At 36.2% G+C, this 20954-nt stretch overlaps 1 protein-coding gene across 3 annotated transcripts in view; it reads left to right on the top strand.

Moving 5' to 3' along the window:
• The window catches only part of LOC118453089, a 39119-nt gene that overhangs the window by 7156 nt on the left and 11009 nt on the right, over window positions 1-20954 (top strand). For all 3 annotated transcript variants that reach the window (XM_035902176.1, XM_035902169.1, XM_035902158.1), the window contains exon 3: window positions 17506-17661. In XM_035902176.1, coding sequence (XP_035758069.1) covers window positions 17506-17661 — 156 coding nt within the window. The remainder of the gene's footprint in view (window positions 1-17505; window positions 17662-20954) is intronic.

Raw genomic sequence — 20954 nt, 5'->3', positions numbered from 1 at the left:
TCCCCTGCCTGAGGAAACCCCCCTGTGCGCCGTTCTGTGGCGCTGGTACAGGATTTCTGTAAGCTTTAGCTAATTAACGTCTCCACTTACCCTATGTATGATGGCTATATCTTCTATCTGTATGTATGACATACCCAATTATCTTAAATGCGCAGCAGGACAACACAGGCATTTTCGAAAACACAGATACTAAATATGCCGTTTCGCTGTTTGAAGTCATCAGCAGTGGGTGGTTGCTTTTTTGTTAATACAAAATATCTTAGTCTTGTTTAATTATTACCAAGTAATGCGCAGTAGAAAATAATGTGCGTTGGTGCCCCTCGCAACGTTAGTGCTTTTGAACTCCTTGACACATTTCAAAATGCAGGGTAAGATGGAATCTTTGCTTGTAGTTCCAAGTATGGGACAAAACATAGCCTTACCAGTTCGGAAGGAGCTCAGAAAGAAATTATGACTCAGAGACAGTCCTGTGAATCATATTTCCCCTGAGCTGTAGCATTGCACAAGTGGGGAGTATGCTATCAGCCCTTTGCCAGATGAAGCGTATTCCCTCTGTCATGTCCAGTCGGCTCTCTTTGCTGACACAGAAGGGAGCAAAATGTCAATTATGTTTACTTCCGACCCAATTTCCCCCAACTTTTCCACTTGCTCATGGAATGAAATAATGCCTCTTCAAGGTTTGCTCATTAATATAGTGCCCTTAGTATAGCTTTCAGGTGGGGTGGCGCAGTAGAATGCAAGAACGCCTTAGAACTTCCATACTTTGTGACCATCGTATGCCTGGTGTATTAAGTATGTTTTGCGGCTCATTTGCTGGTAGGTGGGATGCTGTACTGGCTTGTCAGGTCTGAAACTAACGCTCGTTCCTTGGGCACTCACTTTTCATCCTATAGGAAGCAAATCTGTTGCAGTGAGAGAATGTATCAGCAACACCAACATGGCTTGCAAAGTACCGTTTGAGTTTGCTTCCAGGCACATTTGGCAAGACAAATAATCACCATGTAAAATACATTTTAAAAAATCTGAGTTCTTGGCAATTATTTTCAAAAAATGAGTGGTACTTACATGCAAACCAACAAAAATAAATATCTCCTGTGTGTTAAATTTAAGGAATTAAGAACAATCAGCTGATCAGCTAATTAAGCTCTGCAGTGACTTTTAGCAGATTCAGTCAGCAGATTTTACAGCTGAACAGTGATTTACCTGTAAATAATTGAGATTAAAGTATTCATTTGTTAGTATTAGATCAGCTAGCAATGCAAAGGTCCATTGTTCTTAATGGTTAAAAAGGTTAATGATTCTGGTAACTTGCTAGGAATCAAGCATCTAGAGTTCCTAATATGGTAGCAACAATAATTTTATGTGAAGCCTGACAGTGAATAGTGAATAGTATTTATTTTCTTTTCTGGTTTATGAAGGAGGAAAATCTAAAGTAGGTAGGATAGTGTATGTTGAAATTGGTCATTTCAGTGTTAGACATTTATACTTTTACGGTGAAATTTTAAGAAATTTTAGCTGAAGCATGTACTTATGGGATAAATTAGGCACCTATCAACACAGGAGGAAATACATGAGGAAGTATCAATTTGTTCAGTTTAGCCTGTAGGACTGCTTGGGTAAGTAGCTGCTCACCAACACAAATACAGATTGTGCAATCTAATTTTAAGTATGTAACTTGGAATTCCATTCTGTATGATCCTTACACCTACGTTTGTTTTTCAGAAAGAGCTTTCACAGATTCACAAGTAGTTTTCACAACAACTAAAAATTCTTACAAAAAAAAATAGTTTATTATAAAGACAGGAAAAATACTATGTTGCAATAAATTGAAACAACAGGAGATTGTCACTGAGTATTTGGTGTGTCTCTTGTTAACCTTTTATGCTTGCCAAGCTTTACTTTTCATCACTTTACAAAAAACAAAGAATAGAGTGAGTGATAAACTATCGTAATTATAAAAATTATGATGTGCCTGTGGTTTTTAGGAATCTAACAGTCATTCTGAAAGACATACCCTTACGGTGTAGAAGGTAAAACTGATAAACCTGATCTAGGCTGTCTCTATGACATGCCGCATACCATGTGGCCAGTGAACAAGTGTTAGTCTGCTTCCATGGTATTATTCCCAGTTTTATGGAGTTCTGAGAAGAGGCGTTATCTACAGTGCCTTTTTAGGTAATTGTGACATCATTTATATGATTTGGTTTATATTGTACTTATTTTTAACACATCAGAATAGATTAACTCCACACTTCTTGGTACCAATGCATCTTGGAGCATAGGGTAATTTTCCCCCTGTACTCATGGCTTGATGCAAGTGAGAGCAGGACAGGGTGTGTGTAAATGTGTTGTATCGGTGCAATATCCATCACTTAATGCCTTCCAGGGCTTCCCTTACTACTGTGCTTTCAGTGATAGAATATTCTGTTACTTAGTACTGTTGGCAGTTCATTGTCACTTCTGTTTATTTGGACAATATGCAGCATAGGTGACCTTTACCACAATATGAAAACTAAATAATAATGCAGGAGCAGTGGCTCCCTAAATTATATTTCATACTAGATTAGAACAGCCTTACCTCTCTTTTTTCATAAAGGCATTTGATATCTTTTGAAATGAAGTACTTCTTCATTTTCCTGAACAAAAACATCTCCAAAATTTCTATCCTAAAATTCCTGAAGGTAAAATGTACAAGGTATGCATTTGTATCACTCCATTTCACAGCAATGTATTTCTCATCTTCAGGCAGTTCATAAAGTAATAGTATTCAGAAGATTTCAAAATCTTGCCTAACTCTGTTCTGCTCTTGCTTCTTAAAGCAGATTCCGCAGCATTCATGTTCCAAATCTCAATTAATTTTCAATCTTGCAAAGTGAATGTGGCATTGGATGCTAATCCCTTCAACATAAAAGCATTGTACAGTGTAACGAAACTGTATTTCATACAGTCTTACAAATAAATTACATCCCAAATAAGTTTATAGAATTCATTACTATTTTTGTTTGTCATTTAGATGGGTAGTTACAGGAGAAAATCAAGGGTATACATGTAAATGACATTAATAAGTTTGAAGAATGAAATACTGCAACAGCTAATGCCCCTGTGTTTATTCTTATTTACATATTGAAATGCCTGTTGTTAGTTTGATAATAACTAGTTAATACTTGTTAAATAAGTCAGAAGTATGTAGAAAAAGTCGTATTTGATGTGATTCCTTCATACAGTGATTATGCATTTGAGGGGTGTTGGCCATAAAACTTTCTCTAGCAAATAAATGAAATAGAAATAAATAGCCACAATATTTCTCTTGAAAATAATTTAGTGACATTAATATTTTAGTTTGAATCAAGACATGAACATTTGCTTGTTCTTTTATATGCTATGATTAGAAGGCATGCTAAAGCCTTCTGAATGCCTAGTAAAACAGCAGGATGTGTCAAATGGTCTGAAGAAAAGAAAAACAAGTAAGGAGGGCCATTGTGAAAAGGTAACTAACATACTCTTCGGAGAGGGGAGCAAATACAGGCCTCGTACAGGTGGAAATAACTTAAAATGGCCTTAGAGCAACACTAATTTGTCATAACAGACAAGTGGATCAGGTCATCTTCATTCTCCTTCCTTCTCTAAAGTTCACTACTTCTAGTCTCCAGGTTATTTTTACACACTTCTCTGGGGACCCACATAAAAGCATTAATACAGCTGTGATTCAGAGAAATCTGACAGTTTCTTCTAAGATGTCTCCGGTGGTTTTTTCCTCCAAAAAGCATCAGGATGATGTTGTTGGCTAGAGAGACATTTTGGGTTAGTGCATTTTTCTATTGAGTTTATAGAGTTTATGTCTGTAGATGTAAAAACTTTTATACAATAGGAATACACTTCATGTTCACACTCTATGTTGCGAATACACTGAGTTTTGACATACAGTGGAAATGGTGCGAATTGTATTTAGATGATACACAGCGTACAGACTAAAGAATAGACCACGTCAACTCCAGTTGTTATAAAATTAACAATGTGGATTCACACACACATACATTCATATATATATTTCTACACACCCTACAAATTTACCTACATCCAGTAAAAGAAAAGATACAGCCCAGACAGTCAATAAAAAGCAGGTCTATACAAGTGAGTCACTTGTTTACAACCATGGTAATCTTAGAATCACTGTGTACAGTCAAGTAAAGTAGCTGGCCTAATTGTGTAAACCTAGTTCTCAGTTTTGCTGAAATTAAAAAGCAGGAGAAATATTTCCAATGACTGAAAGGACAAAAAAAAAAAACACCTTTTGGTGTCTCAATTTTTAATCTCTGAAATAGTTAATGAATTAAGAGCACGGCTCAACTTGATTGTTTAGTCTACTCAGAGTTTATTAAACTCAGGCTGCTAACCCTAAAGTTTCTCCTTGGCTAAGGGAAAAAATGTAAATCAACATTGACACTGTTATTTCTTTCATTCTAAACCCCAGTTCTTATTTGAGGATATTAGAGCAGGTAGGCCTAGTCAATTATTTGCTCAGACACACAGAGAATGCTTTTCTTTCAGAAATTTGCACTAAAGTTACCTGCACCATTTGAAGATGTACCCAGGTACTCTGTGTGCAACAATTTGAAGCTGACTCAGAGCAGCTCGGTGCAAAAAAACAAAGTGACTAATCTCTTTGTAGAACTGAGGCTTTGCAACTTTGCTCTGAGTCATCATGACAGCTCAAAGTGCCTAGACTTAGTACAGAAATAAACAGATTTAAACAGAGCACTCAGTTTCAAAACAAACATTACTTCTGGTCCTTCTGTCAGAATGACCTTGGTAAAGCTATTTAACATCAAAGTGTTGCTGATATACCAGGTAGTTTAAAGTTTCGAAGAGGAATGTGAAAAGTTAAGGGAAAATGAGGAAAGAAAGAATGAAAGAAGGCAGGCAAAAATATTTTCTTACCCATTAGGAATGCCACACATAAAGAGAGTGGGAGCAATCATTTAGTAGTAAGATTGGAACTGAAAGAATAAAACTGGAATTGGTGGCATTAGGATGTGTAGGGGAGAGGTAAGGGAGAACTTTAATAATTTGCCTGTTCTTGACATATTCTAGCCACCCTTAATTAGTCCTTCACATGCAAAGATCAAATAAATAACTACATAGTTAACACTAATCCTACTTTCTTCAGCAAATCTCTCTTTGTGTTAAAAAATTGTGCTCCTCTATCTTTATGCTGCAATCTTAAGGGTAAATATTAGTAGCAGTTGAGCCAGAATCTCTCCTGAAATGGATGAGTTGTTGCTTCTGCCACCTCCAAGTTATAGGAACAGATCTTTCTTTCAGTGGCGCTAGTGCAAATTTGGAGAAGCAGACCTGAAGTTAATGATCCACAAATTAAATATAGAAATAATGAGTTACTCCTGTTCTGCTCTTGTGTGAGTAAGAGTAGTATTTGGCCCTATATATTTACTTCAAGATCATAAAATACGTTATAACCATTTTGAAATCTTTACTAGAATGGGTCTGGGCATGTCTGTGCAGACAGACCCAAGTTTTTATGCCTGTAGTCCAAGATAGCCAGCCACCATCTAGCTCTGACTCAGAAGCATTAATTCTGTGCAGTCGCAGAGCTAAGAAACCCTATGTGGCATCCGAAAGCTGTGCAGGTATGTTAGCATGACAGTGCGCCCAGACTGAGAAGTCCAACCGTTCAAGAGGGTAGGTTAGCCTGTGCACTTTTTTCTTCAAAGTTGGTTTACCTCAGCGTAACGTACAAGCAGTGAGCCGTCTGCCGGCGTGTCCGTCTAGTAATGCCCAATATCCACACGCAAGGCATCTTCACTAGGGAACGAGTATTCCAAAACAGAAAAGAAACTTAATATAGAACTTATAAACATAAATTATGGGTATCTAAATTAATATATTTAGTCATTAGATAATCAGCGGTAGCATTTAGAGCTTGAGGTATTTATTTGGTTTAGTACACACATACTACTACATCTCTGTAATTAAAATGTATATATTTAGATGTTGAATAATATTTTTATAGAAATGGTATCTCATTTAGTGTCTCATTTCATATAAGTTGCAATTGCTGCAATAGTGAAAAAAGTAAATAAATCTAACAAAGCTCCAGAAATGTCCAATGCCAAATGTCTCGTTCTTTGAGTCACAAAATTAGCAAGAAGTAACATGTTAATTACTTTAACATTAGGAAAGCTAATAAGCATGTTAGTTTAAATGCTTCTGTGCTTGAGGTAGGATCATGTAATATCTCAGAAACTAAGAGCTGGTCCTCGTCTGTACTTGAATGGGAGATGTGTAAGAAAAATTCATCATATTACAAGAAAGGATGTCAGTGGTTTAATAGGTTTCATCATTATAGCTGAGTCAGTACTGAAGTCATGCCTGCTAGGGTGCTAAGGAAACAGTCTACTGTCAGAATTGGATCCCAGCTTCAGTCGGTGGTTAGCGTTAAATTTGGATCCGTGGTCTGTGGCATTACATTCAGGAAATCTTTTTGTCTTGAATTTATATCAGTATCCTCATGGCAACAATAGAAAACGTGCAAAGTTTGACAATGGGATATATTATTAGAGTAATGTAAATATACTTCAGTTATTGTTATTAATTGCTCAGTACATCTTCTTTTGTCTTCAGCGTAAGTCAGTAGGAGGATATGGTCATCATTACAGTTTCTCTGTCTTATTTCTTTGTTGCTCACAATTTTTTTACTTGTAAAAAAAATGAAGAGGAAAATTAGTGAAAGGAAAATGAAGCAAATTAAGAAAATGTTCATTGTATCATATATACAAATATAAAACCCAGAAATAACACTTCGAATGAACTGAAAATTAGGAATTGTAGAAAACTGAGATGGGAAGATAAAGATAAAAGGACAAAGTCTATTAATGGCAGGGCTAAAAAAAAATTGACGGCATTTGAACAGAATCAATCCAAAACTTGCTTGAAGTCTGTTAGTTAGTAATAATATAAGAAAGACCGACCATTTAGTGGAGAGTGTAGTCATTGCACTTCTGAAATTGCATTCTTTCTGAAATAAAATTTGCTCCAAGTCTGAGAATTAGAATGTGATGTAAAATTTGTTGATACACAGTTTCACAACCACATTGTAGTCCAGAAATTCTTCTTGTTTTTATTAGATTGAATTTGATTTTTCTTGGTTTTCCAAAGTTTCTTTGAAATCTAGAGGATTTAATTCCTATTGATGTATCCTCTGCCGTTGATGTAGCTGTAAACCTAATCTTTCAAACAAAAAAAGACAGAGACAAATCTGGGACATAAAGATCTTCAGGTAACATTGAGATTGCTGAAGATAAAAGGGTAAATAAATTTCTGAAACTTTGGAAAATAAAAAAATGCACGGAAATTTTCAATATAAAATCTTTTCCTCTATTCCTGTTTCTTTTGCTCCTATCAATTAAGTCAAACCCCCTTTATCTTCATCCAGAAAACTCCTGTTCCTACTTGGTTGAGAAACATATCCTCGGCTGTTTCATCACATTTCTCTATCTTGAACTGTCATTCCTTTCATAGGAAATAAGGCAGATTCCTGAAAGAAGAGGTCATTAATATTTCTTTAAAGATAATACTGTTTACATCCTCTACAGCACGTTTGCTATATTATCTGCTGTATTTCCTGTTGATGTGAATAACTCAAAAGACTATGCATGTAATATAGTGTATAATTAACCAGTTCTGGAGTTGTTACATTTTTACTCCTTTGTAGTTGTTAGTGGGATAATGAAAACACTTTTTCAATCGTTCCCAGAGCAAATGCCTTATTATTGGATCCAAGAGACATTCTGCCATCCCAGTGTTTCTAGGTCTAAAAAGCACTCACCTCAGAGGAATTTCATCTTTTAATTATACAAGACTCAGAATGTCTGTGATCCAGCAAAGCCGCTGTCTCTGGAACTAACTACATATCTATGAACCAGCGTTACACTTCTTAACAGAAGAACCAAAAAAAACTATAACATATAGTTACAAGGTCTGCAAACTAGTTTGTTTGTAAGCAGCAATAAAATCTGCATGTCATTAGTGAAATTAATCAACATTATTATTGATCATAAATCTGAAGATTTAAAAAAACAGAACAGTGTTTTGTAATATCTTTTGGGAACAGTATGACAAATATATCTGCAATCAGGTATCATTTCCTGACTGCTTAGGTGCTTTCTGGAAAGATAGTGTAATGCAATGTTTATAATGGGTTGTTGGATTATATTCAGACTTAAATCACTTAAACTGCCTTTGCCTCTGCTTACTTCTGTGGAAAAAGAAAAAGTATTTTTAGAGAGGTTTTGATTTGCTGCCAAATTTTTGGATCGAAGGAAGTTGCTATGTAGTAAAAGAAATGTTACTTTGACTGGGTGGGGTTTATTTGTAGAAAATGTTATCACTTCTATTTCATGGTAGAGCTGACAAGAGATTAGTTTTCATATGAATACCGGATAATATTCTTCAACAACATCATGTCATCGTGATATTTTTAAAATAATTATGTATTGGAGTAGTGAATAAGTACAGATAAGAAAGATTGCTGAAGGCTGTTCACATTTGCATGGGCAAAGCTAAAGTACGTGTTTAATTGTATTCATTCTCAAACTTGTAAGCAAATATTACGTTTCTTAGGTAAATATGCTTGATTTTTTTTATCCAATTGTAAATTAAAATTCATATTTTTACTCTTCACACAGTTAATAAAATACTCTCCTTGTGTTTACAGTCCATTATAAAAATATTCCCACTGGAGCTGCTGCGGAGTGAACTGACACTGAGTGGCACAAGCACTGCTGTTGTGGGAGGGGGTGCAGCCTGAAATGGGAGGCTTGGGTGGAGTCACGTGCTTGTGCATGTTAGTTAATTTCCTTCTGCAAGCTATGGAAAGAGAATTCTATCTTACAGTTTTAAGAGCAAAAAGGGAGGCAAAGTTGTGCTTTCGTTGCAAAAAACAATACATATAATATGTCAGAAAGTATACTTCATTCCCCTTTCTCTGAGACTAATTCTGTTCTAGCTGCATTATATATCTAAAGCAGCTTCATAGAAAGTAAGACCACTTAATAAAGATAGGAAAGGTTTTACCATTTATACTAAATTACAATTTTTGTATCTTGAAATTTGGTGTTTCTGTCAGTTTGTCACCTGCCTTATCTCTGAACTTTGGTGCCTTCACACAAACATGATACTGTATGCTTTTTCTAGGACCATATTTGTGAAACAATTTCTTGATTAATGTTACAGGAAATATTTCTGAATATTGTTTGACAAGCTACGACCGGTTAGGGTAACAAAGAATTGAAAGCTGGCGATGGCTAAAGTTGCTTTGCTAAAACTCAGATATAAATTTGCTCAAAACGGAAGAGCAGGTGGCAAAGACTGTAACTTTCTGATTCCAAATACGGTAGGGGAAGCTTACCCTGTTGAACCTCTGATAAGAACCCTATTTTTCACAAGCATCCTCTAAAAGTTTTTACACTCATGGATGTTTATATGCAGTCTGTATTTACTTTTCTAAATTGTCACACAAAAAATTGGTGCACTTTATTTCTGTAGCTGTTGATAAATTTTTGGGCTTGCTGTTAAATCTATAGAAAGCTAAAATAATTGGTTAGGATCTGTCTGTATGACTGAAATGTTTGTGCATATGTAACAATCAATGCATGAAAAATATTAAGATTCATTTAGTAAAAGTAACATTTTTAAGAGGACTTAGATATTTAGAATTATAAAAAGGAAAGATATTAGAGGGTTTGGTAAGTGGCCTTCATTTTCATGTGTTTAGAATTTCATTTGAAGGGGATAAAGGGTGCTAGAGCCTGCCTGGACAAGCAAAGCGAGTAAGAGCGCCAAACATTTAATACATTTCTCTAAATTTTAAAGCGCCTAATAGAGCTATTCTTCTGGTTTGCCAGAAAGGGCAAGAATTTGGCCCTTTGGCAGTATCTTTAATGAGAGAGACTCCTCTTGCATCTTCGGTCTTACCTGACGGAAAGGTGGTGTAGTGCACTGTTGCGTCAACACAACTGTTCTGGCTTGTTTTTTAAATATTTGCAGGGAGTTCACAGATGATTAGCTGGCAACCAGGACCGAAACTCTAGAAATTTATTGTTTAAGAGAATCCTAAGCTTTTGACTCACAGACAAGAACAAGGTTTTATAAGAATAACAGAGGGGCACTGAGTTCATGAGTCAATATATTGGGCTGGAATGCAGCCAGCTGTAGTCACAGAACAAGAGTAGTGCACTCCAGAAGTTGACTGCTTTCTGTGACTTTATAAAATATTTCAGAATTTGCCAATTGAATCTAGAAGCAGAATTTCTTAAAAAAAAAAAAAAGTATCTTTTTTTTTTATTAACTAAAACCAGGATATTTACACCAAGGCAGCTCTTGTGTAATAATGTAAGTATCTACATGTGGCCCGTCTCCACTTGCTGTAGAGATAAAGCCATAAGAAAGATGCTCCAGAGAAGGGAAATAACAACAGCTACTACAGGTTGTATTGCTTCACAATTGGACAGAGCTGAGCAAGTATGCAGCTCACTCCAAAGGCAGTCTAGAAGTCCCTTTAGCAGAGTATTTGAAATAAGTTTTGGTTGCCAGTCCAGTGATGTAGGTTTGATACGGAGCCACACTCAAACTGTTCACAAGTCGTGTGTGACTCGAGCTATAGATATATGTTGGTTATAATGTCTTACAAACACAGCCCTACAATGCTCATGACTATCGTGGATTAAAGCAAAATGCAAATGGATTATTTGTTGTTAATCTCAATCCTTTTAGGGGCAAATCCTGCCCAGTCATTTGCTAGTTAAAGGTCCATAGTACACAGTCTTAGTGTTAGTGATGCATATACTCCTGGACATAAATAATTTTTTAAAAGATTTGAACACAGTTCTGAATTGTGAAAATATGTTAACAATATGTAACAATGCCATTGTAAGCATTCTGGGCAGGTTTTATTCAAGCAAAGCTGCAAAGCTGCTGGTTTTCTAATCTTCTGTAGAAAATAAATAGGAATAGTTAAAAGATCAGCTAAAATCAATATAAACTAAACTGTAAACTGAACTAAGATCAATATAAATAATTAAACTAAGCAAGTAAAGAATTTTGATTTCTAATTTCCTTTTAGATACTGTGCAAATATGGACAAGCCTAATTTTGAGACAGTATGCGTGTGTCTTCTCAGGGAGATCCCATCTCATGTACTGTGGATATAACACGGCACTTGCATCTTATGAAGTGAACTGAATTCACAAAGATGCTATGCTCAGCTCAGACATGCTGATAGGATCAGCCCCTCCAAAATCTTTAAATGCATTTTATTACCAATTACTTTTCCAACAGTCCGTAAGTTGTATCAAAGCACTACTTGCTTAATAGTGAACTGAATAAGTAATTTATTGCCTGTTGATAGAAAAGATTGGTATTTAAAATGCTGTATTTATCTTGCATTCAATGACTGAAATGAAAAATTTTATATACTGGGATGTTTATAATTGGTAAAATACAAAATACTCATTTCTACTGTAAGGGAAAAACTGGACTTTTGTTTTTGCAGAAAGAGGATACAAGTGCCTAATTACAGTAATCTACTATTGTCCCTCTTCCATCCTGTTGGCAAGTAACGATCATTTCCCTTTTCATACAAGTTAGTAGCTTTAAGATGTCATTTGTCTTATTACAGAGGCTAACAGTGTTTACAAGGAAAACCTTTAGGCTAAATTCAGTTGCAGATGGTTTTAGTTGTATTTTAATAGATGACTTTTGTAATTAACTGTAAATAGCACTGGTTTAGGTTAAGCAAATGTTATATATGTTTCTTGAAATACTTTTTCCTTTTTTCTTTGCTGAAGGTATATCTTTGCTTGTAACTAAACTGTTAACACTGTATATTTTCAGTTTTGAAAACTTAAAATAGTTTATAGATTTTTTTCATCGTGAATTGAAATCACGAAGAAAAAAATGATCCTGATAGTTTTTATTTTCTAGAAATGGAAAACAACATTTATCTGTGAAATTATTACATGTCTAGAGCATAAGAGTTCATCATTCTTGTTTCCTTTTACTTCCATGTCAAGTTAGCAGCAATGGTAGGACTAAATAAACTCAATCTTTTTATATATGAGGCCTAACATTTATGGAATAGTCCGTCACAATTTTTTGTTCTGCATCAGCAGTGATTCTGTATTTTATGATCTCCCATCTAAATGTTAACCAGGGTTAGTAATGTTTAGTTTCCGTGATCAAGTGTGACTGAGTGCTTTCAGTCTGTGTGGGCAGACTACCAGGAGAAAAAAGATACACACACCTGATAATACTAGATTAACTTTTTGCTTACAGGGATTCTGTTTGTATCAGTATGTGCAGAACGGGATAGCTGGTCACAAAGCAAGGCAGTTACAAATTCCAGAAGGAGAACGTGTCTATGGCTAAAATACTTAACAAGAGCATTTTAGTGAATTTACTACACATCTGGATGAGTAATACTTGTACCTACAATGTGCTTGAGTACTGCATAGAGCAAACAATGATTCATTCTCTTCTAATACACCTTTTCTTAAATAGGATGATTCATATCAATACTTCCCTAGAGGAATGCACTGTGTTTTTATTTGTTACCAAAACCAGACTGCAAGACCCAACAGAAGATCTTTCCAGTTTCTCTTAAGACAGAGCTCTGTAGGAGGTTTTGTTGTCATTTAATAGAATACACAAACGAAAGTTGACAAAAATTTAAGTGGAGGTCTGTTTTAAATTCTTAGCTGACAGAAATACCATTTGGTTTTTTTCAGTAAAGGCATACTACTGAATCGAGGATAACAGATTCTGTGAGTTAGGCTTGAGAGAATGAAAAAAGCCAAAACCATCTTACAAGTGCAGGCTGGGATTTAAGGAACAGAAGCACTAAGAACCTTTTGTTTGTCTGTTATTGTCCTACCACAGCTGAAGTAACAATCAGATTGCTCAATGCCTCATCACTAGTCGCTACAAGACAAAAATGCAGTGCGTTCCAAGGGCTACATGAGGCAGTGGGTCTGTGATTCCTTTCGCTTTTAGTCTAGAAATATGGCTTATGGGGAAAACAGACCTTGTTTTCAGTTCTGTATCTGCATTTGAATGCCACCAGGTCCGTAATCTCAGTTCATAGTGGACTTTTTTTTTATGTTCATCTTGCAGGCTTTTGGCAAGGTGTAATGCTCCTTTCAGTTATCTTTCTCAACTTGAGAGTAATTTTTGCTTTGAGTTGTTACTGACGATTCTCCCCAGTAAGCAAACCCTTCTTCTACAAATAACAACCTTTTAACAAAAAAAAAAGCACAAGATCAGTTGAAAAATGGAGAAGCAAACCTTATTTTAAAATACTGTTTTGCTGAACATGCACTTTGTCTCCTGTTTATACTCTCAACTTTGCCCTATCCAATTCTCTACATATAATCATGGCGTGATGTTAACCTTGGAAAGCTGTGTTATCAGAAAGGAATCAGGCACAGAGAACTGAGAGTGCGTAATTAGAAACATTTTTTTCACAAAAGAAGCCATTGTGATATCTGGTCAAAAAAATAAATACATATTTGTCAAGCAAGGCTAGCCTTTGGTTTCACAGACTTGATGGCCATAAGATTCTCTGTTGGTATAGCAGCAGAGACTGAGCAAGACCTTCCAAACTTTCTAAGTCCTGGAGTTGTAAGACACAAGCAGTTTTAATTTCTGTAGCGGGAATTTGGAGATAGGATGTCAAAATTTTTAGGCTATTCCATGACACAAAAGAGGTTGGGAATACAGGGGTAGGAGCTGACAGGCAGAGACACTAACGAGTTTTGGCACAAGCTAACAGTGAATAAATTTAGCTGTAACATTAGGCAGCCCCTCCACTGGTACCCATCACAGCTTGGCTTCTCTTAAAAGAGCAGTTGGTAGTCTCAGTGGAGAAGCCTAATACTGGGTGGATTTAAAGCCTTGGTCTGCCTTCTTGCCTACAGAAGTATTTTCTCTGAAGGACCTTATGGTATATTAGAAAGGTGACCTGAGAAGCTAATGTGGTTGTTCTGGTTGCCATGCCTGATCTGTGAGTAAACAGAGGGTCTCAAGGATGTTTACATGGTGCTAGGCAGTGCCCAGAGCGCTCAGGCCCTGAAAGCAGTATCGCTACACTAACAGAGCACTCTGCTCAGACTTACTAGGTCAACAGCCTTTGCAAAATAGCTGTGCAGCTACTTTGCCCAGCATTGCGCTGTGTAAACATTCCCCATAACCTCCAGTTCAAGTATAGCATAGGTAGTGGCAGGTATTTTTGCAGTGCCCTACATTGTACTGTGGGTAAATCTTTGGTTTCAGAAAATCTTAATTAAGTATTAATATGTTGTTGTTAGATAAAAAAACATGATAGCTCCATTGTAAACTGCCCAGCATTCCCGAGTTATTGTTATAATGGATGATTTGAGTCATCTTAAACAAGGGTAGGGTTCTATTTGGTAGAGTAAGTTGCCTAACTGAATTCCCTGACACCCCAGCTTTTGGCACCTGAACTAACCCTATAAGACAAATTTGAGTATTTCCATGGTACATTTCGGCATGCAAGTCAGAGATACCTTTTGACACCATTCTGATTTTATTAAACTTGTAGCTGAGCAAAATAGGATAACAAAACATACAGAAAATATTTTAACTTATGCATGTTCAAGTTAAGCTTTTTCTAAGATTTTTTTTTGTTGAATTCTCTTACCCTGAATGACTTCTTGCACCCTGTCTTCAGTAGCTAGAACTGCTTCTTGTAAACTAATACAGCATTTGGAAGTTCTCTAATCAGCCACCTAACATTCAAGTGCAATGATCCCAGCTGCTAACTGATATGCAATGAAAGTCTGTCGTGGAAATCTGTCTTGGGGATATGCAAGAGAAAGTATGCATAATGTTTCCTTTTCTTAGGATAATAATCCTACTGTGCTGAAAACTGTACCAGGCAAATTAATAGAAACTACTTAAAGAGTGGAGTAAGTTCACACAGTAATAAGTATTATATATTCAGGAAAAGTCAACTCAACTTTTGTCACAAATCTATTGGAATCTTTAAGGAAGTCACTGAGCAGGTGAATGAGAAAAAAATCCCAGTTGATGCAGTCTACTTTTATTTGTAAAACTGATTAAAAAACACATGTCAAAGGCTCCCATAGAAGTTAAACTGTCAGAGGTTAAGATCCTCACTTGGGTGAATAAGTGGTTAAAGGATAGAAGAAGAATCAACGATCAGTTTTCACGGTGGGTTTTGTAGCTGTAAGAGTCAGTAGCTCAGTGCAGTCTAGCCACCTGATTATTTATTCAGTTTTTTTAGTAGTTTTCACACATTTGCAAAAGACAAGGCCTTTCTGAGATTTCAGTTTCTCGGACTGGGGGGAATTAGACTAGAATTTGGAAAAGAAATACTACTCATACTTTCCATCCTTAGACCCACAGAGTAAAAATGGCTGAAGCTGTTGCAGTAATAGTAATTAAAGTATAATAAATGAGAGAACTTCAGTTAATCCTACTTTTTTTCTTTGTTTCTGATGTTTCATGTTTATGAAACACATTAAGCCAGGCCGATGTAATAGGAGATTCAAAAATTCAGCAACAGAAAAGCAACTGAGAGTCAAATTCTAGCCTTACTATAACTGTGATTTAGAAATATATAAACATGAATATAATTTTTAGTTGTGGATTGAATCAGTGTACTGGACCACTTTTTCACAGAAACAGGATGAAGAATTGCAAGCACAGGAGGAGAACATATCTTCTTTATTCGTACTACTATGTAAGAGTCTCAATGAATAGTATATGGTATAATATTGAAAGAATACAAATTAATAATACCTTTATTAAACAATATTTGAGATCAAAAGAAAGCTGTAAGATTTTTAAGACCAACATTCCATTAAAAATAGCTGATACAGGTTTCTATTACTGTTTCCAAAATAAAAATGATTGTGATTACATACTGATTGATTTGGAATCCCACAACAGGAGAAATTTTGACTAACTAAATTTACTGCAAGGATTCAAAAAAATACTCTAGTTTTATTTCAATGTTCGGTTGCCTTAGAACTTCAGAAAATGTATCAAAATGAGGAAATAATCCATGGAGATAGGGAAATTGGTAGGCAGCCAGCTCCAGTGCTAACGCTAAGTGGGTACAAATAAACAAACGATACAAGCAGTAAGTGGCAGGCCAGCTTATGCTGGTGCTGTACAACTAGACTACAGAAGCATGACATAAATGAAATTTTTAAAAAATCTCAGAAGCTGGCTGTCTAACCAATGTATGTTCTCTCTCCTGTGTTTTCCAACATTTTTTCACAGCTCATTTACTCGTTAAGGTAAAAATAATGGGATATACAGGATGGCATTCATAATAGTGGTATTCTTTACTGAATGGCCTGCTGAGGCTTTTGCTGTTTCAAAAGTTTGTTTAGGAATCGAACCCATCCTGATTCAAATTTTTAGTCTTCCCTGGATACTGTGGGTTATACCTGCAGTTGTGTGAATTGGTCTAGTTTTCCTGATTTTTTTTTAAGAATTTACTCTCCTTGGTATGAATGCAGCACATCTTTGAGAGAGAAATCTAGATAACTGTAAGCCTGCTCCACCTAAATGAATAGTCCCCTGTGTGCTTTGACATATCCTTTTCTGAAGCATTAATGCGACATATCAATAGTAATACTGATGGATGACTTTCCAAAGCATTTTAACAATTTTCATCTTCCATTTTATAGTTTTGTGACCACATTTTTTAACATTAAAAACTAGGTAATTTTTGCAGATCATCAGTTTATTTGTATGCCATTCTGCTCATTCATACTAACATTCAGATTTCAAGTATTGTTTTGCTTGTGTGACCTGAAAGTGACATAGAAATTAATCCAATCTGAAAAGAAAAAAAGGGTTTCTCCAACATTTGCTTAAGTATCTTCAAGTGCATTACTAAGCCAAATGGTTAAGATTAAGGCATTTCCTACTGTACAAGAACTTAGGAGACAATCCATGCAGTACTGATTTACAGCCAAAGTATTACTTTACATTGAATATTTTACAGAAAAAAGAAATCCTTCAAATGTACAAAATGTTATAAAAGGTGTTTTCCCTGATAAGGCCGAGAGAAACACCCACAGTGCGTGTTGCTAGGTATTTGTGCGTTCTTTCCAGTACTCGGGTGGAGTTAGGTTATCCCTGGCAGCAGGGCAATATAGCGTTTGGTATTCAACCATTAACATCCTAGAGCTAGATATGCGCTGGGTAAAAATGATTTAAATTCATTACTTCGTGGCCATTCTTTTCAGGCACCAGCCAGCTGTTCAGTGTGGTAGTGTGACTCTGTAGGAGAGGTGGAGTCGCTTGCTGCAAGAGGGAGTTATGTGATTTCCCTTTAACTTCGGCACTGTAAACAGAGCTTGGTTCTGCATACTGATTTCAGCAGGCAGCCAATGTCAACACTGACATTTTCAATCTCTTTCTTTTATGTCACAGTAGCGGAAAGTGACCTGTTGTGTTTGAGGAGGCTCTGGAATCCGGCAGAAGGATCACTCAGCGCCATGGCAGTCTGCCAAGTACAACTTGTTCTGAAACACTGTGGTGCTGAGAAGTTGCATTATCAACTGAAACGCAACGTCGGCTTAGCAGGAGGTAGGTTAGACTGTTGATTAGCTGAGTTGTTATGACCAGCTTACCCTCCAGGGTACATTGCACCTCTGCTGCCTGGCTCTTCCCCTTTATTTTTCCTTTCTACATACATGTTCTCTTGCGCATCTTGCAGGTGGCCACTACCTAGTTCAAAATTACGCCCTGTTCTAGCTCTGTACTGTATTCAGCATCTATTGTGTACACTGGGAATGGAGGGCCTTCATTTATGAGGAACAGTTTTTTAACTGCTAAATTTTTCAGAAGTCATGTGTTTTATTCCAGTGATAACAAATGCTAAAAGTGCAAGATACTAATTTAATTTTATTTCTGGTATTGTATTTCTTTGGCCTGTTTTATGAAGGCAGAAGTCCTAATATCATTTCATACTCTAATAATAGAGTATGGTAATAAATCCATCTAATCAATTGAGACTAATAAAATAGTTTAGCCAGTAAGAAAGGGAAGTAGCTAGGAAAGGGAAGTAGCTTAAATAAGTGTTTTGCAGATGGAAAAGACATATTGTGTGCTAAAAATGCAAATGTGTTTGTATTGTTCCAAGAATTCCTGATTAACAAGAACAAAATGAGAGCAAGCTAGGATTTACATTGGGAGGTCTTAACTTAAGCACTGGTATGAAAGGTGGTACTTCACCCCACAAAGAAAAAGTGCTTACCACAGAAAGATGATATAAAACAAATTGTTAGGCAGATCAGAGTCATCTGATCTTTGTCCAAAGCTCCCAACATCATGGGCTTACTTTATCTTCAGTCCTCAAATCCGTGACTATACTTCATAGAAAAAACCTGGACTGTATATGCAGAACATCACAGACTTTTATCACAGGGTGGGCAGTGAGGCTCTTGCACCCAGCACTTCCCTGCAGCACAGAAAATGGTGGCAATGTGGAGAAGTGTAAACCCTCTCTCTATCATTGCACCAGGAGTCTGAGTTATATAGAGCTTGGCAGGCTTCACTGGCAGAGGGGAGGGCTTACCCTGCTCTTCCCTGTCCCTGCTGGGAAGAGTTTGTGACTTCCAAAACCCACTGAGGGGCCCTCATCATCCTCTGCAGTCTCTGGTGCTGCAAGACCAGGGCTCCAGCAAGCTGAAGACATAGAAGGGAAAGCTGGCAGCTGTGGCAGAGGGCAGCAGCAAAGAATTGAGTATATGTTGGTAGGGTGTCTACGTGTAAAATAAATGAGTAAATACACTAGAATATATTGGGTAAGGTAAGCATATGGCTAAAAAATCTGGAGTTGAACAAATGTGTATTAAAAGTCAATATAAAAAGGTTCTGAACATGTGGAGTAGACTTGCAGAGGAAATAGAATAAGTATTTGTGTAACATGCAAATAAATGTGGTTTATACACATTTATGCGTAATATAACCTTCAGGGCCCAGACAGAAGAGAAGAAAGGCCTAATCTGAAAAGAATGAGGCAGGTTGCTATGGCATTTGAAGGAAGAACTGATGGGCTCAGAATTGTTTGAAACCATTTTTACAGCTTTTGGTTGAATGTCTGACATATCTTATGGAAATCCACATGAATTTTTTCACTGACTAAGCTAAATGTCATGTAGTACCGTTTGCTCACATTGGTGGCAAATACTAGATTATGAGCTAAAGGTTTCAGTTTAAAAAATACCTTCGCATTGTTTACTTCTTTAATACTTTCTTAAATGAGGCAGTAAAAACGATGAAAAGAAGCTGGTACGCTTTCAGCAACATTAGCATATTTTTCATACTGCGATTTCATACAGTCTCTGTATATCATTATGTTATTATATGGATATGGTACATTCTCCACTGGAGATGTATTTTTGAGGATGAACATGTCTTGCTAATATGAGGAATATTGTCAATGATAGAAAGAATACCAAAATAATAATTGTAAAGTTTATTATAATTGCTGCATCATGATCTGAGTCCTAAATATTTACTCATATCTGCACATTACTTTATAAAGGCAGGTAATTTGCAGTGTTGGAAACTTCAAAAAATGTTAAAGAAAGATGATAATGGACATTTTTTAAAAGAACTAAGCAGCAGAGCAATGGAAGCTGTCAAAGGCTGTACGATTACCAAATGTATTTAAATTCAAGGACACAGGTGCAATAAGGAAACAAACTGAAATAGTAAAAATGTTACACTTTATTATGTTTGACCTGTTGTGCAGATTTTAACGGGGCATATCATGTTTGCAGAACCTACAGCACTAAGGACTATTTTGTAAGGCACATTGTAAATGGGTTGAACTTTTTGGATTTTTCAGGGGACCTGTGGCTAGATATTCTTTGTTAAAATCTCAAGGAAAGACACTGTATTCATCTGAGATTGTAAGCATATATTTATTTTGTAGCTTTAAAATGTTGGCCTAATGTGCCCTGCTGAAAATTGAAAATATAAAAAACCCGCCTGTGATAGTGTCCGTAGAGCCAAATTCCTATGAGTCTTAAATTTTGACTTGGGGAGTCATAAAGACACACTGTAAACTAAGGGAAGCCTCCCGATTTACAGAGCCCTCCAATATGTCCATGCAGACTTTCCTGGGGATGATCAGTGATATCTCTGCTGCCTGTATCACATATTCCACAGAGCAGCCTGCGTTACTGCACCATCTTGCCAAAACCCCTTGCATTGTACTGTGTATAGTCTGGCAGTTACTGAGGTGACACTTGGAAACAACGTTGATATAATCCAAGAGTCTAGCCAAAGCCCATAGAAATCATTATATTTTGGGTTAAGCTTGAAACCATTTTATGTTTTAGTTTCCAACCAGTAAAATGGAAAAAACACCACCTTTCTTCCAGATTGCCTTCCATCCTTTTTAGATTGTATGTTTTCTTGGGCAGATATATTTGTCAAATATTATCTAGGATATTAACTACATAGTACCTGTGAAGATTTTAATTCCAATCTCAGCTCTTCTATACTGTATGGTAATAAAAAATGATTTTACTAGAGGGAAACTGTAATGTATTTACAAACTTTGCGTCTCTGATCTGTTCAGTCAAATACCAAGTTTCAGCTCAAACTTTGAGAGTGGTCATAACTGTACTGTGTGATTACTACATGCTCTGTGATGTGCTTATCAGCAATCTTCATTGCAGTTATGTGTACTTGCTTTATATTTTTAACTGACTCTGATCTTTCTCCAAGCTTGCAGTTCTGTGGCCATTTCTGTTTTTATACCCAAGAGCAAAAGCTAAATAGGCAGAATATGATATGATTAAGGATTTAGCATAAACCTATTAGATACTGTGTCATTAAAAGCAAAAAGCACTTCCCGTGAATCA

This window comes from Egretta garzetta, unplaced genomic scaffold, assembly GCF_000687185.1.
Source record: "Egretta garzetta isolate BGI_Z169 unplaced genomic scaffold, ASM68718v1 scaffold411, whole genome shotgun sequence".
NCBI classification, from domain to species: Eukaryota; Metazoa; Chordata; class Aves; order Pelecaniformes; family Ardeidae; genus Egretta; species Egretta garzetta.
Note: the sequence above shows the minus strand (reverse complement) of the source record. Positions and strands in the feature narration are given on the sequence as shown.